This window comes from Cetorhinus maximus, chromosome 28 (genome assembly GCF_964194155.1).
Source record: "Cetorhinus maximus chromosome 28, sCetMax3.hap1.1, whole genome shotgun sequence".
Taxonomy (NCBI): Eukaryota; Metazoa; Chordata; class Chondrichthyes; order Lamniformes; family Cetorhinidae; genus Cetorhinus; species Cetorhinus maximus.
The window spans coordinates 16845947-16862930 of NC_135906.1; the positions used below are offsets into that span (position 1 = coordinate 16845947).

The 16984-nt window shown below is 47.6% G+C and overlaps 1 protein-coding gene across 8 annotated transcripts in view; it reads right to left on the minus strand.

Annotated features, from left to right (window-relative positions):
* gtf2f1 (general transcription factor IIF, polypeptide 1) overlaps window positions 1–16984 on the minus strand; it is an 87255-nt gene that overhangs the window by 61954 nt on the left and 8317 nt on the right. For 6 of the 8 annotated variants that reach the window (XM_078531275.1, XM_078531279.1, XM_078531280.1 and 3 more), the window contains exons 9-14: window positions 15739–15800; window positions 14938–15066; window positions 13357–13430; window positions 13142–13277; window positions 12279–12405; window positions 10767–12006 (exon numbers count right to left, since the gene is read on the minus strand). In XM_078531275.1, the coding sequence (XP_078387401.1) occupies window positions 11796–12006; window positions 12279–12405; window positions 13142–13277; window positions 13357–13430; window positions 14938–15066; window positions 15739–15800 (739 nt within the window). In that variant the 3' untranslated portion in view covers window positions 10767–11795. Of the gene's footprint in view, window positions 1–5243; window positions 5786–10766; window positions 12007–12278; window positions 12406–13141; window positions 13278–13356; window positions 13431–14937; window positions 15067–15738; window positions 15801–16984 lie in introns of those variants that run through there. The other 2 variants (XM_078531276.1, XM_078531277.1) reach the window with 2 other exon arrangements.

Below are 16984 nucleotides of genomic sequence, written 5' to 3' on the forward strand. Positions count from 1 at the left end.
GTGTGCTTATCTCATTGAAAAGGGATGAGCTGCTCAGTGACTTTCATTCCAACATCTGGAATGTAGCTGATAGTTCCCACTCCAGAGATCAAACATCACTCTCCTTTAAATAAGGTCAGTCCGTGGGTAGTGACAAAGTCATTTGAGCTGTTGAGTACACACCAGAGCAATCCAGTTAATTCCAAACCCGCTCCTTGCCATATCCCTGAATTTCGTTTTCTTCTTAAACTATTTATCCAAATCAGTTTGGAAAGTTAGCACTGAATGCATCATCTTATCAAATAGTGCATTCTAAATTCTAACCAACTGCTGCAAACGAAAGGTTTTTCTTGTGTTGCCAGAGGAGTTTACAGAGATAGGGAGGGTTGTAGGAGGTTACAGAGATAGGGAGGGTCGTGGGGCTGTAGGAGGTTACAGAGACAGGGAGGGTTGTAGGGGCTGGAGGAGGTTACAGAGACAGGGAGGGTTGTGGGGCTGTAGGAGGTTACAGAGATAGGGAGGGTAGTGGGGCTGTAGGAGGTTACAGAGATAGGGAGGGGTGTATGGACTGGAGGCAGTTACAGAAACTCTGATTCCATCCTCAGTCAGAAAGTGTGATTGTGAGGATTCATCAGCATCAAGGGCTGACCTTGCTGGGGTACTGGGGTGGGGAGGGGGCGGTGGGGAGGGAATTGAGGGGAGATAAGCCCCTCCTTCTCACACATACACACACTCATTCCCTCACTCTCACAATGTTTCGCGTGCTTCCCTCTCTTGCGCACGCGCATTCCCCCCCCTCTTGTGCATCATCCAGACAAACATACCTCATTTGCTGTTAACCATTAAATCTTCTAATTCTAGGTCCTGCAAAGATCCAAGTTCACATTCCTTCCTTCCTGAGTGAATTAACTGAATAAAGGGTTACTCTATTGTTCATTTTCACTCCGTCTTCCTGTCACACTTCCTGGTTACCTTTTAAAAGAAAACCACTTTACCTTGCAATTATTGAACTATATCAAACATCAATTGAGGTAATCAATATCAACCCCACCCCGATAACTAACAGGAATAACTCTGCCAACCCACAAACATGCAGGAAAACTGACAGGAATGGAAGGAATTCTGATTATAGCCAAATAGGAAAATACCGGAATCTATAAATACTGGAATCTCAATAAATCAGGCAAAGGGCTCAAATATTTAGCTGATTTCTGTGGTCAGTGGTGGCAGGATGGTCGTGTGTGTTCAATCCTCAGCTTCACAATACACCTGTCTGACTGCTGTCTACACTGAGAACCTAATTTATGAGGCAGCTCCAGTGTGTTCCAGCAATGAGACAGCACCTGATCCACCAGCTGTAAATATTCACACCGCAGAGAAAAGGCATAGAGTGTCAAATATCACAGGCAGGAGAATCAGTGCAAAGAAAGATTAGTTGAAAAGGGTAAACAGATTGTGAATTGTTCCTTTAGTCAAAGAACTCGCAACATCAGAGATTACAGCAGAGGGATAGCCCAGTGCGAACAGTGAAATGTGGAGTCAGCAATGTCAACGTGACACAGTGGTGGAACAGAGCTCGCTCTCAGAACTCAGTCTGAGAACTGACTTTTGACAGGCAGAGGTGTATTGAAAGGCTGTGTGTGCTGCCAACATAGTGCATGTGCAGTGTACTGTTTCACTCTGCGACATCACTGCGAGTGACAAAGATCAGAACTCAACTCATTCCTGCTCAGTGTGATACTCATACTCTCCATGTAGTATCTCGTTTCTTTAGGGTTGTGGAACCAGAAAGGGCTATTTTATTCAGAACAAAATACAATATCCATTTTCGCTCAGGTGCTGTCACACACCAACTAATTTTTTTGGGGCCTGACAGGCAAGGGTCTGAGGGAAACCAGGAGGCCAATCAACAAGATAGAGACTGGAAACACAATCTAAAAGAAGGCTCTGACTCTCACTGGGGTACAGTCCCACACGCACTGACTCTCACTGGGGTGCAGTCCCACACGCACTGACACTCACTGGGGTGCAGTCCCACACATATTGACTCTCACCGAGGTACAGTTCCACACACACTGACTCTCACTGGGTTACCGTCCCACACACACTGACTCTCATTGGGGTATAGTCCCACACACACACTGACTCTCACTAGGGTACAATTCCACACACACTGACTCTCACTAGGGTACAGTTCCACACACACTGACTCTCACTGGGGCACAGTCCCACAAACACTGACTCTCACTGGGGTACAGTCCTACACATGCTGAATCTTGCCTGTGTCCATCTTTCCTGGAACTCTATGTTTCAATCCCTGTAATCAGGTATCTGCTGTAATACTGAATGGTTCTTAGCAAAGTCAACAATGGAATTCTATGTGACTGTGCTCCTCCTTGAGCTGTCTGCAGCCTTTTGACATGACTGACCGTACCATTCACTCCGACACCTCTCTGCTGTTGTCCAGCTGGGTGGATCTGCTCCCACCTCCAGTTGCAGCCATAGTATCACTTACAATGGCTTCTCTTTGTGCTCCCACATCATCACCCCTGGTGTTCCCCAAGGATCTGTACTTGGTCTCCCTCCTAGTTGACACCTACATGCTGCCCCTTAGTGACATCCAAAAACACTGATGCCACCCAGGTACACTTCACCACCAATTCTCTCAACCCCTCTACTGTCTCTACGCAGAACAGAAACTTCCTCACTGCAAACTCTGTTTCTTAGTCACAGACTTCGTCTTTCGCTCTCTCTCTCTCTAACAACTGTCTGAGGTCTTTCCATTTGCACAAGGGCTGCCCATTCTCTGGTACTTAAACCAGATTGACGGTCATTGGGGTCAAGTGCCAGAAGACTGAGCTTCTCAAACAAACACAGTCACACTCTGTAGCAGCCAAGCCAGGAATCCCAACCAACAGCTACTCCAGCACAGGGCAGGCTCAGCAATAAGTTAGAATCACAGAAAGGTTACGATGCAGAAAGAGGCCATTCAGCCCATAGTGTCTGCACCAGCCATAAAGAGAGAAAAAATGCTAGCTCATTTTTAATCCCACTTTCCAGCAGGTCGTCTGAGACCTTGCAGGTTACAGCACTTCAGATGCAAATCCAGGTACCTTTTAAATGAGTTGAGTGTTTCAGCCTCAGCCACCAATTCAGGCAGTGAATTCCAGACACCCAACACCCTCTGGGTGAAAAAGCTTTCCTCGTGTCCCCTCTAAGCGTTCTACCAATCACCTTAAATCTGTGCCCCCTGGTAAATGACCCCTCAGCTAGCTAGGGGAAACAGGTCTTTCCTGTCCTCCCTATCTAGGACCCTCAATTTTGCACATCTCAATCAGATCACCCCTCAGTCTCCTCTGTTCTAAGGACATATCCCAGCCTACCAATCTTTCCTCATATCTGCAATTTTCAAGCCCTGGCAACATTCTTGTAAATCTCCTCTGCACTCTCTCCAGAGCAACGATGTCCTTCCTGTAATGTGGTGACCAGAACTGTACACAAAACTCCAGCTGAGGCCTACCCAGCATTTTATATAGTTCCAGCATTACATCCCTGCTTTTGTATTCAATACCTCGTCCAGTAAAGGATAGCACTCCATAAGGTTTCTTTATCACCTTATCCACCTGTCCTGCCACCTGCAGGGACCTGTCGACATGCACACCAAGGTCTCTCACTTCGTCTACCCCTCCCAATATCCTCCCGATAATTGTGCATTCCCTTGCTTTGTTTGTCCTCCCCAAATGCATTACCTCACACTTCTCCAGATTGAATTCCATCTGCCACTTTTCCGCCCACTCAACCAAACCATTGATATCATTCTGGAGACAACAGCTATCCTCTTCACTATCAGCTACATCGCCAATTTTTGTGTCACGTGCAAATTTACCGATCATACCTTCCACATTTAAGTCCAAATCATCAATATATACGACAAACAGCAAGGGCCCCAACACTGACTGAGCCCTGTGGAATGCTACTGGAAACTGCTTTCCATTCTCAAAAACATCCAACGACCATCCTCTGGTGCCCCACCTGTATCTCGTGATGCTCAATCACTCCCTTTACAAAATCGCACCACTTTCACTTTGCTGCTGTCCTTGAATAATAGAGCACAGAGGGTGTGTCTATTATCCCACTACTCATTAAACCTCCAGTAGAGTCTGAAGGGTTAATCAGGGTGCCGGGAGCAAATGTTCCTGTAAACAGCCCCGTTGTTCAAGAATCTGACTCGAAGGAGCTTTCGAAAAGCATGACACCAGGGCACAGACGCATCAATTATCCACACTGTTCATCAGAGCCACTCAGTGACAGCTTCTAACCCCAGCTAATCTTCAGATAGCTGAAGAATTCCAGCTGCCTGGTTTTTGGCAACTCAGAGCAATACTGCATGGCCATCAGTTCATGATCCCACAGCTTTCCTTGTTAGACACTTCCTGTGTCCTGTCCAACCCAGACGCTTCTACAACAGCCTGGGATTGTTACGTGTACCCAGGAACAGCCCCCACTTCACATTGTCCCAGCTGGCGCTCCAGAATGAGGAAGTTGTGGGAGGTGGGAGGGTGGTGGAAAGAGTATCATCAACCGGTTAATAGGGTGTGTGTGCTGCCAGAGAAACCTAAGGAGCAGCAAGCTGCGAGGTTCAATCTCCAGCTCTTAGGCAGTCCTGTCATTTCACTCAGCTTCCTTGGGAAAGGAGTAAATTTAGTCACATCACTAATTCCTGCAGCAAGGCTCAGAGTCCGTTGGGGACAGAAGCAGCCTCAATAATGGCATTCATAAACAGTCACATCCTCTCTTCTGTGGCACACAAGAGTGGTCTCTATCACCAGAGAACTACAATCTGTCTTGCAGTAGCTCCAGTGAGAGTCAGTGTGTGTGGAACTGCACCGCAGTGAGAGTCAGTGTGCGTGGGACTGTACCCCAGTGAGAGTCAGCGTGCGTGGGACTGAACCCCAGTGAGAGTCAGTGTGCGTGGGACTGAACCCCAGTGAGAGTCAGTGTGCGTGGGACTGAACCCCAGAGAGAGTCAGTGTGTGCGGGACTGAACCCCAGTGAGAGTCAGTGTGCGTGGGACTGAACCCCAGTGAGAGTCAGTGTGCGTGGGACTGCACCCCAGCGAGGGTCAATGTAAGTTGAACTGCACCCCAGCGAAAGTCAGTGTGTGTGGAACCTGCATCCCAGTGAGAGTCAGTGTGTGCGGAACTGAACCCCAGTAAGAGGGCTGTTTCAGGAGCAAGGAAATGAAAACACAATTCAGTACAAGCGATTCTGGATATTTTTGTTTTCACAAGGAGGAAATGATTTGCCAGTGTGATAACGTGCAGCCAGAAAGTCGCCAGTGTGTTGAAATTTACCAGGTGCAACCATCCCAAGTGCAGGAATGTAATTTCGGCGATGGAATAAAATAGCAAAAGAATGACAAGGGTTTGTCCAGCCCATACCCTCAGCCTCAAATCCAACTCATTATTGGAAAAATACTCCTTTGTTTTGAGAAATGTGTGGATTGCAGTATGGATGGCTAACATCTCTCCTACCATATACAGACGGCTCAGTGTGTAGCCAGTAGCAGCTTTTTGCTCAGGATGTGCAGCCTGTCCAGGTGACAATGAGCCTGTGGAATGCTTTGAACAAAAACAAAGAGTCACTAACGGGAAGCATGTCTCTGGTATTAAGATGGCATCTCAAACATTTGAAGAGGCTTCTCTGCTTTCCGCTCGTCAACATCCGTACTCTTGCTGAGTATTTACAGCACAAAATGACTCATCTTCTGGCACAAGGCCCCGTCCTGTTCACCAAACACATCGTCCTGTTCAAGAAGTCAACACCAGATATATCATTAAAAAGGAGGAAAATATGTCTGATTTTCACTCTCTTGAAGCATTAACTATGGTAATTGTAATCAACCATGGCTCAATGGATAGCAGGAGGCTGTGGGTTCAAGTCCCACTCTAGTCACGAGCACAAATCTAGGCTGACACTCCACTGTCCCACCGCAAGAGTACTACACTGTCAAGAGATGCCTAATTTCCATAAAGTATTAAATGAATGCAACTTCTATCCGTTCTAGTGAAGATCTCACTTTGCAGCAGAGCAGAGGTCTCCCCCCTCGTGCCCTGGTCAATATTCATCCACCAACTAAATCCATGAAATCATCTTTTTCCTACTCATTATTTATTTCACCACTGTTTGTGGAATCTTTCTGTTTGTTTACCCCACCTAGTGACTGTGCTTCAAACACTCCTTCACTGGCTGGAAGTCGGATGCGTGCACAGACTGAGGCGCATGCACACAGACTGAGGGCACACAGATAGACATGTGCTGTTACAATAGGAATTCCCACAACGCCAACAGAAAGAACACCGCTGGGCAAGATTTCACATTTTACAACTTATACCGTAACAAAGTCACTAAAACGATCATCATTCAAACATTAAGGAACAGGTGAACAGTTTTTAAATAAAAAGGGAAATTGCACTTCTTATATTTGATATGAAGATACTCCGCATGTAATTGGAAACACTTATATCACTTCCTGCACGGGTGTGGGACTACTTGCAATCTCACAGTCTTTCCAACTCTGCCTCCCTAGGTAGGATCTCTTACTTCCCACTCAATCGTTTGGGCCCATAAGTCACATTCACCAACCAGCGGCTGTATTCCATCTGAAGTCCCTGGACACGGTTGCCACAGGCAAGGCACATGTCTATGAACCCTCTCTCACTTGAGTCGCGACAGTCCTGATGGCACAAAATCCCCAGAGACTCTCCTCTCCGAGCTCTTTAAACAGTTTGGTGAGCTTTGGCAAAAGTGAGACAACAGCAATAAGGTTTTTAAAATAAAAGCAAAATGCTGCGGATGCTGGAAATCTGGAACAAAAACAAAAATTGCTGGGAAAACTCAGCAGGTCTGGCAGCATCTGTGGAGAGAAAGACAGAGTTAACGTTTCGAGTCCGTATGACTTCTTCAGAACTAAAGAGAAGTAGAAATGTGGTGAAATATATACTGTTTGAGGGGGTTAAGCTGGATAGAAGGCCTGTGATAGGTGGAGGCAAAGGAGAGATTGCAAAAGATGTCACAAACAAAAGCCAAAGGGGTGTTGATGGTGGTGATACTGGCTAAAGGGGGGGCTAATGGTGACATTAAGAGTAGAAAGCATGATGAGCAAATGACAGATGGCCCTAGTGGGGGTGGTGGGGTGGGGGATGGGGACGGTGTGTGAGAAAAGATCAACATGGGCTAAAAGGTGGGGATAAAATAATGAATGGAAATAAATTTTAAAATAATAATAGAAATAGGTGGGGAAAAAAATGAAAATTAAAAAATAAATATCTGAAAAAAGAGGATCAAAAAGGGGTGAGGAAGGAGGAGAGAGTTCATGATCTGAAGTTGTTGAACTCAATGTTAAGTCCGGAAGGCTGTAAAGTATCTAATCAGAAGATGAGATGCTGTTCCTCCAGTTTGCGTTGAGCTTCACTGGAACATTGCAGCAGGCCAAGGATGGACATGTGGGCATGAGAGCAGGGTGGTGTGTTGAAATGTCAAACGACAGGGAGGTCTGGGTCATGCTTGCAGACAGACCGAAGGTGTTCCAATAAGTTTTTGTCCAGTCTGCAATTCCTTGCCCTTCCTGTCTTCAGCTCTCTGCTCTTTACAACTGTATGACACACACAAAAACACAGTCTCTGCTGTATTCTCAGAGACTGCTTCCACACCAGGATCTATTAAAAAACTATCAAACAAAAAACTGTTCCAGTCAGAGAGAACATTGCTTGTTTCGTCTTTACATGAATTTTCAGTGTGTTCTGAGCTGCCAAACAGAAAATATTGGCTGACCCAACCCCATTGCAATTAGTTATTTACCCTATGCTTTCTAGCTGTTCACCCCCAAGGGCAGCCCCAGATCACATGGGCATTTCTTAGAACTTGATGTCATAATGAGGAAACCAATTAACCCTCTTTCAGAATACTCCCCAGCCCACTTTGGTCCTATAGGGTCATTGCACAATGGAAAATACAGCCTTTTCCCAGCACATGGTTCATAATAGCACACCTTCCCCACCCCACCCGCTACGTAGGTGTGCACGTGCCCCTCCCAGGCAGATGCACACGCACCCAGGCACAAGAAACAGGAGCAGGGGTAGACCATATGGCCTGTCGAGCCTGCTCCACCATTCAATACGATCATGGTTGATCTTGGGCATCAAACCCATTTTCCTGCCCGCTATTCCTCAATTCCCTGAGACCCCAAAAATTTGTCTATCCCAGCCTTAAATGTATTTAAAGATGGAGTATCCACAACCCTGTAAGGGAGAGAATTCCAAAATTTCACAACCCTTTGAGTGAAGCAATTTCTCCTCATCTCAGTCCTAAATGATCGGGCCCTTATCCTGAAGCTGTGCCCCGTGTTTTAGATTCCCAACCACACCTCCCATATTTAAGTCCACATGTGGTCTCACCAAAACTCTGTACAATTGTAGCAAAACTTCTTTATTCTTATACTCCAATCCCCTTGCAATAAAGACCAACATGCCATTTGACTTCCTGCATGCTAACTTTATGTATTCCTTGTACGAGCATATCCAAGTCTTTTTGAACATTAACATTTATAGTTTCTCACCTTTTAAAAAATATTCAGCTTTTCTATTCTTACAACCAAAGTGAATAACTTCTCACTTCCCCACATTATACTCCATCTGCCATCTTGTTGCCCACTCACCTAACCAGACTATATCTCTTTGCAGCCTTTCTGTGCCCTCCCTGCAGCTGACCTTCCCACCTAGCTTTGTATCATCAGCAAACTTAGATACATTACTGTCTCTTCATCCAAGTCATTAATATCGATTGTGAATAGCTGAGACCCCAGCACTGACCCTTGCGGCACTCCATTATTCACTGCCTGCCAACTTGAGAAAGCCCCGTTTATGTCCACTCTCTGCTTTCTATCCTTTAACCAATTCTCTATCCGTGCAAATTTACTACCCCTAACTCTACCTATTAACCTTTTGTGCAGCGCTTTACTGAATGCCTTTTGGAAATCCAGGTATACCACATCTACTGGTCCCCTCTTTATCTACCTTACTAGTTACATCCTCAAAAAACTCTAATAAATTTGTGCAACAAGATTCCCCTTTAGTAAAACTATGCTGACTAGTTCTGATCATACTATGCTTTTCTAAGTGCATTATTAAGACTTCATTAATAATAGATTCCAGCATTTTCCCAACAACTGATGTTAGACTAACTGGCCTGTAGTTCACTGTTTTCTCTCTCCTTCCTTTCTTGAAAAGTGGTGTAACATTTGCCACCTTCCAATCTAATGAGACCGTTCCCGAATCCAAGGAACTTAGGAAAATCATAGCTTGCATATCCACTTTCTCTGCAGCTATCTCTATTAGAACCCTAGGGTGTAGGCCATCAGCTCCCAGGAATATGTCGGATTTTAGTTCCTCCAGTTTTGCAAATACCTTTTCTCCGCTGATATTAATTTCTTCACTCTTTTTGGCCCCTAAGTTACCATCTATTTCTGGTATGAAACCTCTGTCTTCTACTGTGAAGACAGACACAAAATATTTGTTCAACGCCTCTGTTGTGTCCTCATTCCCCAGGATAATTTCTCCTGTCTTGGGCTTCTAAGGGGCCAACGCTACTCTCTTCCTTTTTATAGGCTTATAAAAGTTCTTACAGTTTGTTTTAACATTTCTGGCTAGTTTACCCTCATTCTATTTTCTCTCTTTTTATCAACTTTTTGGTGGCACTCTGATTTCTAAAATACTCCCAATCTCCAGACTTGCTACTGTTTTTTGCAACATCATAAGCCTCTTCTTTTAACCTAACACTATCCTTCACTTCCTGAGTGAGCCGCGGATGGGTCTTTCTCACTGAGTTTTTGTTCCTCAACAGGATTTATTTTTGTTGAATGTTTTGGATAGTTTCTTTAAATGTTTCCCACTGTTCATTTACCTCCATACATTTTAGTCTATTTACCCAATTAACCTTAGCCATACCTCAAACTTAAGGCGAATTACATAGGTGTATGGTTCTCGTTCATAATTGGACTATGTCACTTTCAAACTTAACATGGAATTCAATGGTATTAATATCACTATTTTCCAGAGGATCTTTGACCACAACATACCTAATTAAAACTGCTTCCGTGCACAATACTAGATAAAGAAAGCTTTATCCCTAGTTGGTTCTACAATGTATTGCTGCAAGAAACTGTCATGAAAACAGTCCACAAACTCAACTTCTAGACCACTCTAGATTGTCCCAGTCTATATGAATTTAAAGCCTCCCACAATTATTACCTTGCCTTTGTTACAAGCTCCAATAATTTCTTGTTTAATGCTCTGCCCAACAGTATAGCTATCGTTAGGGGGACCTTTAAACTACTCACACCAGAGAAAGGCGCGTGTACGTGCGCCCAGGCAGACGGAAGGACACACACACGGGCACCTGGGTGCACAGACAGGCGCGCACGCAGGGAGACGGGCACGCATGCAGACAGACATGCGCACACGTGGTATTTGAACTGGACACTGATCAAGAGTAGGAACTGTAACAGCTTTTGCCCCATCTCTAGGTCAGGGCTGCAGAATTTGATTGTTATGTCTATCCCATTACCATATTGTCTGTACCATTGTCTATACTATTACCACCTAGTGCCCCCTAGGAATATCCTTTACCCTGGGGCAGTGTACATGGAGACTCCAAGGCACATAGAGTCACTCAGGTCAACCCATTGCATCCACAAATTTCAGCTCTGCTGACACCAATGATGAAACAAATTAGGATGAAAACCATTGGCCATTTTATTGGATAACGAGTCCAGCCTTAACCATTACATGTGTGGCATTATACAATTAATACAGACTGAATAAAGTGAACACTCTGACAAAACTAGCACTACAGAATAATGCAACCTCACACACTCTCCACCTCACTTATAGTGCTGGCTTCACAGAGCATTCCAACCCTAGCAACAGCAATAATCCTGTTCAGTTCTGTCTTGCCCTGACATCCCCCACTCCCTACCACCACTGACCATTCCCCAGCCTCAGTCACAGCTGCTCTGTAACAATCTGCTGGAGCTGATGTGTGCAGCCTAGTGTCTGTTCAGTCCCTGCCTTCCCTTGTTACTGGTACCTCAGCTCCCCCTGGCTGTGACTGGAAGGAGGGGAAACATTTGCTGTGGTTAGTTCTGTATTTTAAGGCTTAGTGCCCATTCTTACCCACGCAGTCTCTTTGCTTGATGCCAAACTCTTGCTCCTTAACCTCTAGGTGGATTGTGCAGTCTCATTCTATCCAGAACTTTTTCTGCTCGTTAAAACTGCCCAGCCACTCTGCACTTGCAGCTGACAGCCCTGCCACACAAGTCAGGTGAATCTAGGATAGTCCCTGTGAAAGTCTCAGTAACAGCTGTGGGGATTTGAGGATGTTAGTGCTTGTCTGAAGTGAGGGATTTCCCAAAGCAGATACAGAATGTGGAAAAGTTCCAGTAACAGGCACCATCCACAGAACAGTATCTGCTGTGCCATGTGCATTTTACCATTTCTGCTACCTCCAGAGTGAGAATGACCTAGGTCCAATTTGCGGGTTAGTCTGTGCTGTGAGTTAAACCTGCCTCAAATGTACATCCTGTAAAACCCTTCACCCCTCATCCCATCAGTTGGATTTAAAGCCTAGGTTTACAGTGAGAAAGGACAGTGCTGGATCCAGAGCACAACTATCACCATATTGCATCATATGACAGAGATCACCCCTTATACATAGGATGAAAAAGAAAAGTTACATACACACACAGACTGGACCAGGTCTCAGTTCCCTTCCTTCAGGAAGAAGTGCATCTTGTCATTAATCATCTTGCGTTCAGGGTTGAGTTTTTTCAGGATCTGTGCCAGTACATTAACTGTTTGTTCACTGCTGAGGCCTGTCTTCTTGGTTTGAAATTTCTTTAGCAGGTCCTTGGTGGTCATGGGTTTCCGGGTGAGATATCGTCGGACTGCATCCTCTGTCAGCTGAATGTCACTGCAGAAATGGGGGAGAAACAAAGTTAAAACGAGGAACCCGCTCACAAACAACACTGACCCAAAACAATCTTACAACCAGTACCCCCCCACACCCAGGATCCACCCCCACCCAAAATCTACCTTCCTTATATCACGTCTGCCAACCCCAACCCCACAATCTCACTAACCCCCATCCCCTCCTCCCCACTCTGTCATTCTTCCCTCTCCCAACCACCCTAAACCAAGTCCCCCCCTCCCCTCCACCCACATCCCTGGCACTATCCCACTCACCCGCTGCTCGGCGTGGACTTTCCAGATTGTGGTTGCGGTGTGGATTTACCAGATGCTGACTGTGCCCCCATGTCCATCTTCAGCCGTTTGGCCACCGGAGTTTCTGTAGAGCCACCCTGCCGCTTCCCTAGGAACGAACAAAATGCTGGAATATAAGTCACTCCGGGATTGGAATTCTCCCCGATCATATTCCCCTTCTCCAGTTCACAGCACAGCTGGGATCCAGTGAATTTCTACAAGAGAGTTACCCGGCCCGCCCCTACTGTGCAGACCCCGCCTGACCCCCTCAGGCCGGGCCCGGTATCCAGCCCTGCTCCCTGGAGCCAGTCCAGCACCCAGTACTCTTGGTTCCTGGCCCTGCCCCCTATACTCAAGGTATCTGGCTCCCTCCTGCGCTCTACTCCCCTGTACCCAGGGTGTCTGGTTCCATCCTGCCCTCTACCCCCCTGTACCCAGGGTGTCTGGTTCCCTCCTGCCCTCTACCCACCTGTACCCAGGGTGCCTGGTTCCCTCCTGCCCTGTGCCCCCCTGTACCCAGGGTGTCTGGTTCCCTCCTGCCCTCTACCCCCTGTACCCAGGATGCCTGGTTCCCTCCTGCCCTGTGCCCCCCTGTACCCAGGGTATCTGGTTCCTGCCTGCCCTCTACCCCCCTGTACCCAGGTTGTCTGGTTCCCTCCTGCCCTCAACCCCCCTGTACTCAGCGTATCTGGCTTTCTCCTGCCCTCTTCACCCTTTTATCCAGGGTACCTGTCTCCCACCCCCTCCCCCATATCCAGGGTACTCAGCACCCCCCCCTCTTCTCTCCCACCTCCTGGGATTGGCTGTGTCAGGCTCAGGTTCATGTCCCTGGTGAACTACCTGACCTTGTTCCAGTTTACTCGCAGCTGCTTTGAGTGTGGACGAGGTGCTGATTTGTGGGGTGGGGGTGCCAGGCCGACTGTTCCCACGGGAGCTGTTGTTTGATCCTTTCCAATCTTTCTTTGGAGGAGTTTTCTTTTTCTTTGAACACAGAGAGAAACAAAGGGTTAAAGATCATGCAACCTCCTCAGGGACTGGATTCTGAATGAGAGAAACTCACCAACATGAAAAGGGCCGAGGCAGCTTCAGACTCAATGTCACTCTCATCTGAAGACTCCGACTCGTCGCTGCTCTCTGTGTGGAGCAGAACAAACAAATCAAAGCTCAGTTCCCAAACAAACATTCAAGTCCAAGGCTCAAGTTTGAACCCCAGAATGTGCCAAGACCTGATCTCACCCTAAGGCACTTGCTTCCTGTAGTTAGCCTCAGTGCCCTAGAACTGGGAGGTGATATTGGGGCGGGCAGGGGGGGGAAAAGAGAAGGAAAAAAATCAGCCAGGACTCCCCCTCTTGAACATAACCCAGTGATCAATGCTGGTGTGTGTCTGTGCATGTCTGTGCGTGTGCGTTCATGTGTCTTTATTTTTGTGTGTCCATGTGCATATAGCTGTGTGTTTGTCTGAGAGAGAGAGAGACATGGCTCCAGTGAGAGCAGTGCCTTGTCTCTCCAAACAGACAAGGGAGTCTGTGAATTGACCCCACTAGATTCCAGACTGCAGCAGTTTAAAGCTGGCTGTGCAGGGCTCCAGCTGATTCTAAAGTTACTGATTACACCTTCACCTATTCCGGCAGCAAATTAATTTGCCCCAAATCAACACTGATATGTTGACAGGGTCTTGATTCATCACTCAGCCAATCTCAGGTCACTGCATCCCAAGTTAGAATCTTCCAGCTGAACAGATGGTGCCGGGGAATCCTGTCCTGGTCTAACTGTTTTTATGGTCTGATGTTCTCTGGACCCAGGTTTCAGGTACGTATGTTAAGCTCTCTGGGAGACACAACATATTCAACACACTGACAAACGTCTCAGAACCAGGAACAGCCCAAGTGAGATCCTGAGATCGAAACTTCCTCAACGCTTCAGAAAACCACTCGACAGGTGACCAGCTCACTCTGTAATGGACAGCGCGAAAAAGCCTGTACTGCTCGTGACAGACAGTGAGGGGCCCCAGAAACACAGGACGCAAGCACCTACATGGATGCGCATGCCCACACAGAGAAAGAATTCACACGCACAGGGAGAGACTCCAGACACCCACACAGACGCAGCTCCGAGAAACACACAGGGAGAGACTCCAGACACCCACACAGACGCAGCTCCGGGAAACACACAGGGAGAGACTCCAGACACCCACACAGACACAGCTCCGAGAAACACACAGGGAGAGACTCCAGACACCCACACAGACGCAGCTCCGAGAAACACACAGGGAGAGACTCCAGACACCCACACAGACGCAGCTCCAAGAAACACACAGGGAGAGACTCCAGACACCCACACAGACGCAGCTCCGAGAAACACACAGGGAGAGACTCCAGACACCCACACAGACGCAGCTCCAAGAAACACACAGGGAGAGACTCCAGACACCCACACAGACGCAGCTCCGAGAAACACACAGGGAGAGACTCCAGACACCCACACAGACGCAGCTCCGAGAAACACACAGGGAGAGACTCCAGACACCCACACAGACGCAGCTCCGAGAAACACACAGGGAGAGACTCCAGACACCCCACAGACACAGCTCCGAGAAACACACAGGGCAGGAAGCAGCTGGAAAAGGGATTCCAAATCTCACCTTTTTTCTTCTTTTCTCTCTTCTCGGGGGCTGCAGATTTCTTCTCGTCTTCCTCCTCCTCTTTCTCTTCGTTGGGTTTTTCCTCTTCACTCTCCTCACTACTCTCGGATGCAGCACTCTCATCAATGCCTGGAAAACAGTTCCTTGAGAATTCAAAAGACGGGGGAGGGGGAGCGGCGGTGGGGGGGGGGGGGGGGGGGGGGGGCTGTGTGTGCGCAAGGTGAGGTTCTGAATGGTGTTGATAGAGACGCTTATTTAAAACCATCAGTTGCTCCGTGTCTGTCAGCTCCCACATGATCAATTTCTCCAGGGACAAACCCACAGCCTTTTACTAACCAGGAAAAGATGGGATTTTCCCAGTATTCAAAAATCCAAACACCACACCCCCACATTAACCTTATAAGCAATTAGTGGGATCTTGCTGTACAGGATATGCAAACATGCTTTAGCTACAAAATAACAGCTATTGCACCAAGTAATTCATTATGTTCACGGGATGTTTGGGAGGGTGATCACTGATGTACAGACAGAATCGGTCTCTCTTCCCTTATACCCAAATAATCAATATGTAACCCATGTTGTAGAAATTCGGGATTAATCCTGAGGCCAGTTTACAGCAGAAACTCTGTGTGCCTGCCTCACTCCCCAGAAACTGCATGTCCACCTCAACCCCCAGAAGCTCCCCCAGAAACGCTGTGTGCCTGCCATATTCCCAACCCCCAGCACAAACATCCTCTAAAACATGGTCCTGGCAGGATAATCTGACACCAGAGTGAAGGGACAAATGGTGTCGCCAAATACCTTTGGGTCCATCTTCTCCTTTATCAGCTTTCCCTTTCTCTGGCTCCTCTTCATTATTCTCACTGTAAATCAGGCAGCACAAGGTTTAGAAAATGCTCCGAGGGTGCTTTCACATCAAATCCCTCTCATTTCTTCAGCATGTTCCAACTTCAGTTGCTGTCCACCCAGTGCCAGCAGGTGATGCTCCACACAACACATACAGCCACCCAGTCTCCACACTCTAACCCAGTGTTTCACAGCCACCCAGTCTCCACACTCGAACCCACTGCACACAGCCACCCAGTCACCACTCTAACCCACTGCACCCAGTCTCCTCGCTCTAACCCACTGCACCCAGTCTCCACGCTCTAACCCACTGCACCCAGTCTCCACGCTCTAACCCACTGCACCCAGTCTCCACACTCTAACCCACTGCACCCAGTCTCCACACTCTAACCCAATGCACCCAGTCTCCACACTCTAACCCAAATGCACCCAGTCTCCACACTCTAACCCAATGCACCCAGTCTCCACACTCTAACCCACTGCACCCAGTCTCCACACTCTAATCCACTGCACACAGCCACCCAGTCTCCACACTCTAACCCACTGCACCCACCCACCCAGTCTCCACACTCTAACCCACTGCACCCAGTCTCCACGCTCTAACCCACTGCACACAGCCACCCAGTCTCCTCACTCTAATCCACTGCACCCAGTCTCCACACTCTAACCCACTGCACACAGCCACCCAGTCTCCACACTCTAGCCCACTGCACACAGCCACCCAGTCTCCACGCTCTAACCCACTGCACACAGCCACCCAGTCGCCATACTCTAACCCACTGCACACAGCCACCCAGTCTCCACACTCTAACCCACTGCACACAGGTACCCAGTCTCCTCACTCTAACCCAGTGTTTCACAGACTCTGACTTTTAGTCTAGGGGATGGCAGTGAAGACAGGACTGGGATCAGGAATGATGCTTCCACAATCAATTATCTTGTTAAAACTTACCGCATAAGTTCATACCCAAACAATGGCCACTTGGGAGAGAGAGAGCAAAGGGCAGCACCCAGTAACCCAGCATGGTGTAACGCCCGAGCGCAGCGCACAGCACAGAATAACAGCCCAGTACAGCACAGAGCACAGTATAACAGCCCAGTGCAGCACAGAGCACAGTATAACAGCCCTGTGCAGCGCCCCAGTGCGGTGTAGTGCCTCCTGGTGCAGCGCCCCAGTGCGATGTAGTGCCCCCCAGTGCAG